Source organism: Lagopus muta, unplaced genomic scaffold (assembly GCF_023343835.1).
Source record: "Lagopus muta isolate bLagMut1 unplaced genomic scaffold, bLagMut1 primary scaffold_93, whole genome shotgun sequence".
Lineage (NCBI taxonomy): Eukaryota > Metazoa > Chordata > Aves > Galliformes > Phasianidae > Lagopus > Lagopus muta.
Window position 1 is genome coordinate 1 of NW_026040272.1, and position 10,933 is coordinate 10,933.

At 59.2% G+C, this 10,933-nt stretch overlaps 2 protein-coding genes and 1 non-coding gene across 5 annotated transcripts; all 3 read right to left on the reverse strand.

Annotated features, from left to right (window-relative positions):
* Positions 1-472: 472 nt before the first annotated feature.
* LOC125687858 (U8 small nucleolar RNA) lies at positions 473-596 on the reverse strand. Its single transcript, XR_007374498.1, has one exon. It is a non-coding gene; the product is annotated as a U8 small nucleolar RNA (small nucleolar RNA).
* Positions 597-1,052: 456 nt separating this feature from the next.
* TMEM107 (transmembrane protein 107) lies at positions 1,053-4,228 on the reverse strand. 3 transcript variants are annotated; one of them, XM_048933133.1, is made up of 6 exons: positions 4,015-4,228; positions 3,569-3,661; positions 3,381-3,448; positions 2,206-2,306; positions 1,298-1,394; positions 1,053-1,189 (listed from the first exon to the last, which is right to left on the reverse strand). In XM_048933133.1, exons 1-6 carry the CDS (start codon positions 4,087-4,089, stop codon positions 1,120-1,122), a joined length of 504 nt encoding a protein of 167 aa, XP_048789090.1. In that variant the 5' UTR covers positions 4,090-4,228; the 3' UTR covers positions 1,053-1,119. The 3 variants fall into 3 exon arrangements, with proteins under 3 accessions (XP_048789090.1, XP_048789091.1, XP_048789092.1); XM_048933134.1 differs by having other exon boundaries at positions 3,963-4,041; XM_048933135.1 differs by lacking the exon at positions 4,015-4,228 and adding an exon at positions 3,984-4,008.
* Positions 4,229-5,335: 1,107 nt separating this feature from the next.
* Positions 5,336-10,088, reverse strand: LOC125687854 (solute carrier family 2, facilitated glucose transporter member 4-like). Its single transcript, XM_048933137.1, has 3 exons — positions 9,963-10,088; positions 8,452-8,652; positions 5,336-5,609 (listed from the first exon to the last, which is right to left on the reverse strand). Exons 1-3 carry the CDS (start codon positions 10,005-10,007, stop codon positions 5,352-5,354), a joined length of 504 nt encoding a protein of 167 aa, XP_048789094.1. The 5' UTR covers positions 10,008-10,088; the 3' UTR covers positions 5,336-5,351.
* Between the last annotated feature and the right edge of the window lie 845 nt (positions 10,089-10,933).

Sequence of the window (10,933 nt, forward strand, 5' to 3'; positions counted from 1 at the left end):
GAGGTGACTCCGGCCGGCCCACTTCCGCTACGAATGGAGGGCGGGACTTATTGGAAATTGAACAGTCTTATTGGCTGCCTACACAACTTCCGGAAGGTGTTACCTCAATGACTTCCGGTCAGACACCGCCCCGACTTCTGGAGGCGCTCGGTCGTTGGAATTTGTATAATCGTTTCTCATTGGCTGATCACACTACGTCAGGACGGGTGCTCGCTTCTCATTGGCTTGTTTATAACTTCCGGAGTGGGATCTCCCGGAAGTGCACTCCCACTTCTCATTTAGCGCCATTAAGCTGAGCCAATAAGGGACCGCGTTCGGAGAACAAACCGACCAATGAGGAGCAAAATCGACTTCTGCCCATGCACCGCATCAGTAACAGCAGCCACCGAGCGGCGGCTCCGCGCACAAACACTGAACACAAAGAAGAGCCCGAGCCACTTCCGCTTCCTGCCTGCCCCCACAGCGTGACGTCATCAGAGAGGTGCCCGCGGGTGTTGCCGGCCCGCGTCACGTGGTTGTAATCACACGTCATCACGCTCCGCTCATCACGCACTGCCCGCACTGCGGGGGCAGGTCAGGATGTACCGCACTGACGATAACGGAAAGCTGCAGCGCGGCGAACGCCACTCAAAGCTACACCGGTAAAGAGCACGGCGAGAAGCCCGAGGCCGCTCCTGCGCTCATCCAAACGGCCGCAACCCCCACGGTGCATCGCCGTCAGTTTATCCCGCACGGAGCTTTGCGTTGGGCGGAAAGTGCCTTTTCCTGCCCCAAATGCGCTCCCACAACGCACCGCGGCGCTCATTTACATAAAGCTGGAGAATCCGGGAAGCAGCTGCGACGTCTCATTTGCATGTTGGGCGGGGGAACAGAGCGCCGCGGGTACTGACTGCATGTGACATTTGCATAAGGGGCGGAGCAATGGGCGGAGCTCCGATATTTTATTGCCAACAAACGGACGCCTCGGTGGTGCGGCGGGGGGGGGGGGGGGGGGGCATTTTCCCCCTAAAAAATCGACAGCTTTCGACCCCAAAAGTTGCCCCCCCCCGGGTTAAATAAACGCTTTCCCTTTAATTAAAGCCCCCCCCAATAAAATTAATCCCCCCCTAAAAATCGACATCACAGCAACTTCCTCTTCAGGTGCATCGCCATCAGCAGCAGCAGCAGCTCGATGGCAGCGGGGGGGACGCTGAAAAGGGGGGGGGGGGGGGGGGGAGAAAAGGATTAATTAAATTGGGGGGGCTTGGGGGGTTAAGGGGGGGGGTCCACAGGATGCCCCCCCCCCCCCAAATCCCACCTGAAGACGCAGAGGGTGAAGGTGAATGCACTGAGGTCCCACTCCTCCAATAGGCTCAGGCCCAGGATCAGCGCGGCGCCGGCGTGGAGCAAGGTGGCTGCGGGGTTAAGGGCAAAAAACCGACCCCCCCTTGCCCCCCCCCCCCCAAGGACAATTTGGGGTCCCCCTCCCCACTTTGGGGTCCCTATGGGTTCCCCCCCCCCAACTTATGGTGTCCCCCCCCACTTTGGGGTCCCTATGGGGTCCACAGCCCCACTTTGAGTCCCTATGGGGTCCCGCCCCCCACTTTGAGTCCCTATGGGGTCGCCACCCACACTTTGGGGTCCCTATGGTGCCCCCCCCACCCAGTTTGGTGTCCCTATGGGGGTCCCCCCCCCCACTTTGAGTCCCTATGCGGTCCCCCCCCCCCCAAATTTGGGGTCCCTATGGTGTCCAGAGCCCCACTTTGGGGTCCCTATAGTGTCTCCCCCCCCCACTTTGGGGTATCTATGGGGTTCCCCCCCCACTTTGGGGTCCCTATGGTGTCCACAGCCCCACTTTGGGGTCCCTATGCAGTTTTTCAACATCCCCCCCCCCACATTCCCCCCCCCCATTTTCCAACATCCCCCCCAACCCCCCCCATTTTCCATCCCCCCCCCCCACATCCCCCCCTATTTTCCAACATCCCCCCACATCCCCCCCCCCATTTTCCATCCCCCCCCCCACAGTCCCCCCCCCATTTTCCAACATCCCCCCCCATATTTCACCCCCCTCAACCCACATTTCAGCCCCCCCCCCCCAAACGATGCTCTCACCCCAATGATCCCCAAACCCAATTACCCCCCCCCCCCCTCCTACCATAACATTTGGGTGCCCCCCCCCAACATTTGGGTGCCCCCCCCCCCCCCAAATTAGGGGTTGTAGGATACACAGCAGCCCCTGGCCGGGGTGAAACATGGACACCCCCGAAAAGAACCCCCCCAGTTCCACAGCCAGCAGCCCCAGTGCTGACCCCACAACACACAGCAGCCTGGGGGGGGGCAAAAAGGGGGGGGGGGGCTGTTAATTTGGGGAAGGGGGGGGGCTGTTGGGTGCCCCATAACCCCCCCCCAATACAAACCATACAGCAGTGGGGGGGGTTTGGGGTTTGGGGGGGGGGGGCATGGGATTGTTTGGGGGGGGGGGATCCTTATTGGGGGGGGTTAGGGTCTATATGGGGGGGGCAGGATCCCTCTTTGGGGGGGATTAATTGGGGGAGGGTCATTAATTGGAGGGGGGTCATTAATTGGAGGGGGGTCATTAATTGGGGGGGGGGTCTATAGGGTGCCCCATAACCCCCCCCCAAAACAAACCATACAGCTGTGGGGGGGGTTTGGGGTTGGGGGGGGGAAAGCACGGGGATTAATTGGGGGGGTCGGGGGTCCATATGGGGGGGGGGGCAGGATCCCTCTTTGGGGGGGATTAATTGGGGGAGGGTCATTAATTGGAGGGGGGTCATTAATTGGAGGGGGGTCATTAATTGGGGGGGGGTCTATAGGGTGCCCCATATCCCCCCCCCCAATACAAATCATACAGCAGTGGGGGGGGTTTGGGGTTGGGGGGGGGGGAGCACGGGGATTAATTGGGGGGGTCGGGGTCCATATGGGGAGGGGGCAGGATCCCTCTTTGGGGGGGGATTAATGGGGGGGGGGTCATTAATTGGGGGAGGGTCATTAATTGAGGGGGGTCTATAGGGTGCCCCATAACCCCTCCCAATACAACCATACAGCAGTGGGGGGATTTGGGGTTTGGGGGGGGGCACGGGGATTATTTGGGGGGGGGGGGATGCTTATTGGGGTCCATATGGGGGGGGGGGCAGGATCCCTCTTTGGGGGGGGGATTAATTGGGGAGGGTCACTAATTGGGGGGGGGTCTATAGCGTGCCCATAACCCCCCCCAATACAAACCACACAGCAGTGGGGGGGGTTTGGGGTTCGGGGGGGGGCACAGGGATGAAGGGGGGAGCGGAGTTTATTTGGGGGTGGGCTGAGGACTTTTTGAGGTTGGGGGGGGGTCCGAGTCCTTATGGGGGGGGGGGGGTGGTCCTCATTTTCTCCCCGCTCACAGTGTGTCAGCGTTGCTGTATTCCTCCTGCGAGAACTCGAGGGGCAGCGAGGCGCGGACGTAGGGTTCCTGAGGGGGGGGGGGGTTATTTTTTGGAGGGGGGGGCACACATCAAAATGGTGGCTTTCCTGCTTGGAATTGGGGGGGGGGGGGTGTTTATTGCAGGGAGGGGGGACGACGGACACTCACCCTCGCCATGACGGCTATGAGCAGCGCTACCAGGTGAGCCATCATGGTCAGGAAGCGGGCCAGAACCAGGATCCGCCGTGGGGCCATAGGGTCCTTGGGGGGGGGGTGAGGGGGGTGACAGTGTGACCCCCCCCTTCTTACAGAGCCCCCACCCTATAGAAGCCCCCCAGTCCTCTGCCGCCCAGGCTCCATGCCCCGTACTAGGCCTCACTCAGGCTCCACGCCCCACGCTAGGCCTCACGTTGCCATGGCAACCCCAAATCCATCCCAGTGCCATGGGGGACATGGGGGGTGAAAGGTGACAGTGTAACCCCCCCCCATCCCAAAGAACTCCCCCCCACCCCATAGAATGCCCCGTTGTTCCCCCACCCCCGCTGCCCCCCAGGCTCCACACCCCGCACTAGGCCTCGCTCACTCTCCACTCCCTACGCTAGGCCTGGCTTTACCATAGCAACCCGAAAGCGCCCCACCCCGCAGGCTGCGCATGCGCCGCCGCTCTTTCCGTTTTGCGCAATGCGCATGCGCCGCGGTATGTCCACTTTACGCTCTGCGCATGTGCATCGGCAGCACCACTGTAAGCACTGCGCAGGCGCAGCCGCAACCCCGCGGCGCGCACCTACGCATGCGCTACAGAAGCCCCGCTGTAGACACTGCGCATGCGCCGCTCTCTGCCCGCACCAAGTGTCTCCAGCGCCCCCCCACCCCCAAAATGTGCCCCCATTTTGTTCCCCCCCCCCAGTGCGCCCCCCCCACCGTGTCCCCAAATGTCCCCATGTCCCCTTCATTGTCCCCTTCCCCAAATGTCCCCAATGACCCCCCAAGTGCCCCCTATTGTGCCCCCCCCCCGTTTATTCCCATAGTGGGGGGGAGGTCCCCTTTAATTCCCATGGTGGGGGGGGGGTCCCCCTAATATTCAACTATGGGGGGGGTTCTCATTTATTCCGTGGGGGTGGGGGGTCCCCATTTATTCCTATGGGGGGGGGTCCCCCTTTATTAACAACGGGTGGGGGTCCGACTTTCTTTCCATCCGGGGGGGTCCCCCTTTATTCCCCTATGGGGGGGTTCCCTGTGGGGGGGGGGGTCGTATGGGGGGGGGGTCCCCTTTATCAACAGTGGAGGTGGGTCCCCTTTAATTCCTATGGGGGGTCCCCTTTATTAACAAAGGGGGGGCAATTTTCTTTCCATTTGGGGGGGGGGCTCCCCATTTATTTACATAGGTGAGGGGGGTCCCCATTTACTCCCCTATGGAGGGGGGGGGTCCCCTTTATTAACATGGGGGGGGTCCGACTTTCTTTCCATCCGGGGGGGCTCCCCATTTATTTACAGAGGTGGGGGGGTCCCCCTTTATTCCCCTATGGGGGGGTTCCCTGTGAGGAGGGGGGGTCGTAGAGGGGGGGGTCCCCTTTATTAACATGGGGGGGGGGTCCAACTTTCTTTCCATCCGGGGGGGGTCCCCATTTATTTACACAGGAGGGGGGGGGTCCCCATTTATTCCCCTATGGAGGGGGGGGGTCCCCATTTATTAACATGGGGGGGGTCCCCTTTAATTCCCATGGGGAGGTCTCCTTTATTAACATGGGGAGGGGGGTCCACCTTTATTCCCCTATTGGGGGGGTTCCCTGTGAGGGGGGTCGTATGGGGGGGGGGTCCCCTTTATTAACATGGGGGGGGTCCAATTTTCTTTCCATCCGGGGGGGGGCTCCCCATTTATTTACACAGGTTAGGGGGGGGGGGTCCCCTCCATTTTATTCCTATTGGGGGGTGGGGATAGGGGAGGGGTCCATCACCCATCTTCCCCCCCCCGGAGCGGCTGCAGTTCGGTTCCTCCTTTCCCTTCCCCCCCCCCCTCCCAGCAAAGGATGCTGGGGGGGTCCCGTGGGGGGGGCGCAGGTGGTGATGGGGGGGGGCCAGAATGTCGTCGTCGTCCCCCCCCCCCCTCGAAGGGTCTCCCCCTGGTTTCGGGTAGCAGAAGGAAAGCGAAGAGCCATGAAGCTGCCAACATGGCGGCGAAAAGGACGAAGACCAGCGGGCCCAGAGCATGCTGGGAAGGGGGGGGGGGTAATTAGTTAATGAGTTCATAAACCCATAATCCCATAATCCCCTATAATCCCCAAATAGTCCCCCATAACCCACCCTAATCCCCTGCTAATCCCATATAATCCCCCCAAAATCCCATCTAATCCCATCTAATCCCCCCATAATCCCCCATAATCCCATCTAATCCCCCCTAATCCCCCCTAATCCCATCTAATCCCCCCACAATCCCACATAATCCCATCTAATCCCCCTATAATCCCATCTAATCCCCCCATAATCCCTTCTAATCCCATCTAATCCCCCCATAATCCCATCTAATCCCGTCCCCCCAAACCCCACCATAATCCCCATAATCCCATCTAATCCTTCCATAATCCCATCTAATCCCCCATAATTCTATCTAATCTCCCCCAACCCCCCCTAATCCCATCTAATCCCATCTCATCCCCTCTAATCCCACCATAATCACAAATAATCCCCCCTAATCAATCCTATACCCCCCATAATCCCACCATAGTTCCCCATAATCCCCCCATAATCCCCTATAATCCCCCCTAATCCTCCTATAATCCCCTATAATTCCCTCCAATCCTCTCATAATCCCCCAATAGTCCCCCTCAAACCCCCCTAATCCCCCCTAATTTCCCATAACCCCTTCATAGGCCACTATAATCCCCCCTAATCCCCCCTAACCCCCCCATAGTCCCTCATAATCCCATATAATCCTCCCTAATCCCCCATAATCCCCCCATAAACCCCCCTGATCCCCCCATAAACACCCCTAATCCCATCTAATCCACACTAATCCCCTCTAATCCCCCATAATCCCCCCATAAACCACCCATAAACCCTTCCAAACCCCCCAGATCCCCTCCAATGCCCCCAGATCCCCCATAATCCCATATAATCCCCCATAATCCCCCATAAACCCCCCTGATCCCCCCAGAAATCCCCCATAGTGCCCCTTAATCCCACTACAAATCCCCTAATCCCCCATAGTCCCCCATAGTCCCACCACAAACCCCCTAATCCCCCCTAACCCCCTCATAGTCCCCTATAATCCCCCCTATTGCCCCCATAATCCCCTATAATCCCCCTAATCCCCACTTAATCCTGCCCAATCTCCCCATAGTCACCTATAATCCCCCCTAATCCCACATAATCCCCGATAATCCCCCCATAGACCCCTATAATCCTCCCAATCCACCTAACCCCCCCATAGTCCTCCATAAACCCCCCTAATCCCCCCTAATCCCCCCTAATTCCCCTAATCCCCCATAGACTCCTATAATCCCCCCCAATCCCCCCTAACCCCCCCATCGTCCACCATAATCCCCTATAATCCCCCCAAATCCCCCATAGTCTCCTATAATCCCCTCTAATCCCCCCATAGTCCCCTATAATCCCCCCTAATCCCCCTTAACCCACCCATGGTCCCCTAGAATCCCCCCTGATCCCCCCTAATCTCCCATAGTCCACTATAATCCCCCCTAATCCTCCCCTAATGCCCCTAATTCCCCCTAACCTCCCCATAGTCCCCTATAATCCCCCCCAATTCCCCCCTATTCCCCCATAGTCCCCTCTAATCCCCCTTTAGTCCCCTCTAATCCCCCCTAATCCCCTATTGTCCCATATAATCCCCCCATATCCCATCTAGTCCCATCTAATCCCCCCTAATCCCCCATTAACCCCCCTAATCCCATCTAATCCCCCTAATCCCATCTAATCCCCCTATAATCCCCCCATAATCCCCCCATAATCCCATCTAATCCCCCATAAACACCCCTAATCCCATCTAATCCCTCCTAATCCCCCATAAACACCCCTAATCCCATGTAATCCCATGTAATCCCATGTAATCCCATGTAAACCCATCTAATCCCCCCTAATCCCATCTAATCCCCCTAATCCCATCTAATCCCCCTAATCCCCCCTAATCCCCCCTAATCCCATCTAATCCCCCCTAATCCCCCATTAAACCCTCTAATCCCCCATTAAACCCCCTAATCCCCCATTAAACCCCCTAATCCCATCTAATCCCATCTAATCCCATTTAGTGCCATCTAATCCCCCATAAACACCCCTAATCCCATCTAATCCCATCTAATCCTATCTCATCCCATCTAATCCCATATAATCCCCCCTAATCCCCCATTAAACCCCCTAATCCCATGTAATCCCTTCTAATCCCTCCTAATCCCCCATAAACATCCTTAATCCCATGTAATCCCATCTACTCCCATCTAATCCCCCGAACTCCCACCTATTCCCACCTAATCCCACCTAATCCCATCTCATCCCATCTGATCCCATGTAATCCCATGTAATCCCATGTAATCCCATGTAATCCCATGTAATCCTATCTAATCCCATCTAGTGCCATCTAATCCCCCCTAATCCCCCCTAATCCCATCTAATCCTATCTAATCCCATCTGATCCCCCTAATCCCCCATTAAACCCCCCTAATCCCCCATTAAACCCCCCTAATCCCCCATTAAACCCCCCTAATCCCATCTGATCCCCCCTAATCCCCCATTAAACCCCCCTAATCCCATGTAATCCCATCTAATCCCATCTAATCCCCCTAATCCCATCTAATCCCATCTGATCCCCCCTAATCCCATGTAATCCCATGTAATCCCATGTAATCCCATCTAATCCTATCTAATCCCATCTGATCCCATCTGATCCCATCTGATCCCCCCTAATCCCATCTGATCCCCCCTAATCCCCCATTAAACCCCCCTAACCCCCCTAATCCCATGTAATCCCATGTAATCCCATGTAATCCCATGTAATCCCATGTAATCCCATGTAATCCCATCTGATCCCCCCAGCCCCATACCTGCAGCCCAGGGAAGGCCATCCCCACCACGAAGTTCCCAGCCCAGTTGGCCGCTCCAGCCAAAGCCACGGCCGCTGGTCGGGGGCCCTGCGGGAAAAGCTCTGCCGCAAGGAACCATGGGATGGGGCCGGGGCCCAGCTCAAAGAAGGCCACAAACAGGAAGACACCCAGCAGGCTGACGGCGCCGGCGCCTGGGGAGTCCTGCAAGGGATTATGGGGGATTACATGGGATTAGGGGGATTAGATGGGATTATGGGGGATTATAAGGGATTACATGGGATTATGGGGAATTATGGGGGATTAGATGGGATTGGGGGGATTATGGGGAACTATGGGGGATTGTATGGGATTAGATGGGATTAGGGGGCATTATATGGGATTAGATGGGGTTAGATGGGATTAGATGGCATTAGAGGGGATTATGGGGGATTAGATGGGTTTAGGGGGGATTATGGGGGATTAGGCTATGATGCAGCAATGGGGCGCTATGGGGCTGCTATGGGGCAGCTATGGGGCAGCTATGAATTGCTATGGGGCAGCTATGAGGCAGCTATGGGGCACTATGGGGCGCTATGGGGCAGCTATGATGCAGGGATGGGGCACTATGGGGCGCTATGGGGCAGCTATGAGGCACTATGGAGTGCTCTGGGGCAGCTATGATGCAGCTATGAGGCAGCTATGGGGCAGCTATGGGGCGCTATGGGGCAGCTATGGGGCTCTATGAATTGCTATGGGGCAGCTATGGTGCAGGGATGGGGCGCTGTGGGGCGCTATGGGGCAGCTATGAATTGCTATGAATTGCTATGGGGCAGCTGTGATGCAGCTATGGGGCAGCTATGGGGCGCTATGAATTGCTATGGGGCAGCTATGATGCAGGGATGGGGCGCTGTGGGGCGCTATGGGGCAGCTGTGAATTGCTATGGGGCAGCTATAATGCAGCAATGGGGCGCTATGGGGCGCTGTGGGGCACTGTGGGTTGCTGTGGGGCGCTGTGGGGCGCTATGGGGCGCTATGGGGCAGTGGCGCTGTGGGGCACTATGGGGCACTGTGAGGTGCTATGGGGCACTATGGGGCGCTATGGGGCACTGTGAGGCGCTGTAGGGAGCTGTGGGGCGCTATGGGGCGCTATGGGGCACTGTGAGGCGCTATCGGGTGCTATGGGGCACTGTGAGGCACTATGGGGCGCTATGGGGCAGCTATGATGCAGCTATGGGGCAGCTATGGGGCAGCTATGATGCAGCGTTGGGCGCTATGGGGCGCTATGGGGCGCTATGGGGCACTGTGAGGCGCTATGGGGCGCTATGGGGCAGCTATGGGGCGCTATGGGGCAGCTATGATGCAGCTATGGGGCAGCTATGGGGCAGCTATGATGCAGGGATGGGGCGCCGTGGAGCAGCTATGATGCAGCGCTGGGCACTATGGGGCGCTATGGGGCGCTATGGGGCACTGTGAGGCGCTATGGAGCGCTATGGGGCAGCTATGGGGCAGCTATGGGGCGCTATGGGTCTGACCTGCAGGCGCAGGCTGACGCTGAGGCTGACGGCGCAGACCAGCATCCCTGCGATCCCCACCAGCTGCAGCGTGCGGCGACCGGAGCGCTCGACCAGGAACAGCTGGGGGGAAACGGGGGGGAGATGGGGGTCAGGGGGGGCGGTGGGGGGCTGTGGGGGCAATGGGAAGCGAGGGGGGGGGTCATTGGGGGGCTATGGGGGGAGATTGGGGGGCAGTGGGGGGCTATGGGGGCAATGGGAGGCGATGGGGGGTCATTGGGGGGCGGTGGGGGTTGGTGGGGGGGCGGTGGGGAGCTGTGGGGGGGGTCATTGGGGGGCGATGGGGGGCAATGGGAGGCGATGGGGGGTCATTGGGGGATGATGGGGAGCTGTGGGGGGGGCGGTGGGGGGCTATGGGGGCAATGGGAGGCGATGGGGGGGTCATTGGGGGGCTATGGGGGGCTATGGGGGGGCAGTGGGGGGCTGTGGGGGCAATGGGAGGCGAGGGGGGGGTCATTGGGGGGCTATGGGGGTCGGTGGGGGGGTGGTGGGGGGCTGTGGGGGGGGGTCATTGGGGGGCTATGGGGGGCAATGGGAGGCGATGGGGGGTCATTGGGGGATGATGGGGAGCTGTGGGGGGGGCGGTGGGGGGCTGTGGGGGCAATGGGAGGCGATGGGGGGTCATTGGGGGGCTATGGGGGTCGGTGGGGGGGCGGTGGGGGGCTGTGGGGGGGTCATTGGGGGGCTATGGGGGGGTCAGTGGGGGGGGTGGTGGGGGGCTGTGGGGGGGTCATTGGGGGGCTATGGTGGGCAATGGGAGGCGATGGGGGGGTCATTGGGGGGCTATGGGGGTCAGTGGGGGGGCAGTGGGGGGCTGTAGGGGCTGGGGGGGCGATGGGGGAATCAGTGGGAGGGTATGGGGGGCAATGGGGGGGCGATGGGGGCTATGAGGGGGGCTATGGGGGGTCGGTGGGGGGCTGTGGGGGGGTGAG

Bases quoted from the DNA above. Each gene is read 5' to 3' on its own strand.
- LOC125687854 (XM_048933137.1), bottom strand. From the start codon at position 10,007: ATGCTGGTCTGCGCCGTCAGCCTCAGCGTCAGCCTGCGCCTGCAG. The intron at 8,653-9,962 runs GTCAGACCCATA...AATCCCTTGCAG, and splicing joins GCGTCAGCCTGCGCCTGCAG to GACTCCCCAGGCGCCGGCGC. The intron at 5,610-8,451 runs GTATGGGGCTGG...CCCCCTTCCCAG, and splicing joins TGGCCTTCCCTGGGCTGCAG to CATGCTCTGGGCCCGCTGGT.
- TMEM107 (XM_048933133.1), bottom strand. From the start codon at position 4,089: ATGCGCATTGCGCAAAACGGAAAGAGCGGCGGCGCATGCGCAGCCTGC. The intron at 3,662-4,014 runs GTAAAGCCAGGC...CCCCCCCCCAAG, and splicing joins GGCGCTTTCGGGTTGCTATG to GACCCTATGGCCCCACGGCG. The intron at 2,307-3,380 runs GTGAGCGGGGAG...GCCCCCCCCCAG, and splicing joins TACAGCAACGCTGACACACT to GCTGCTGTGTGTTGTGGGGT.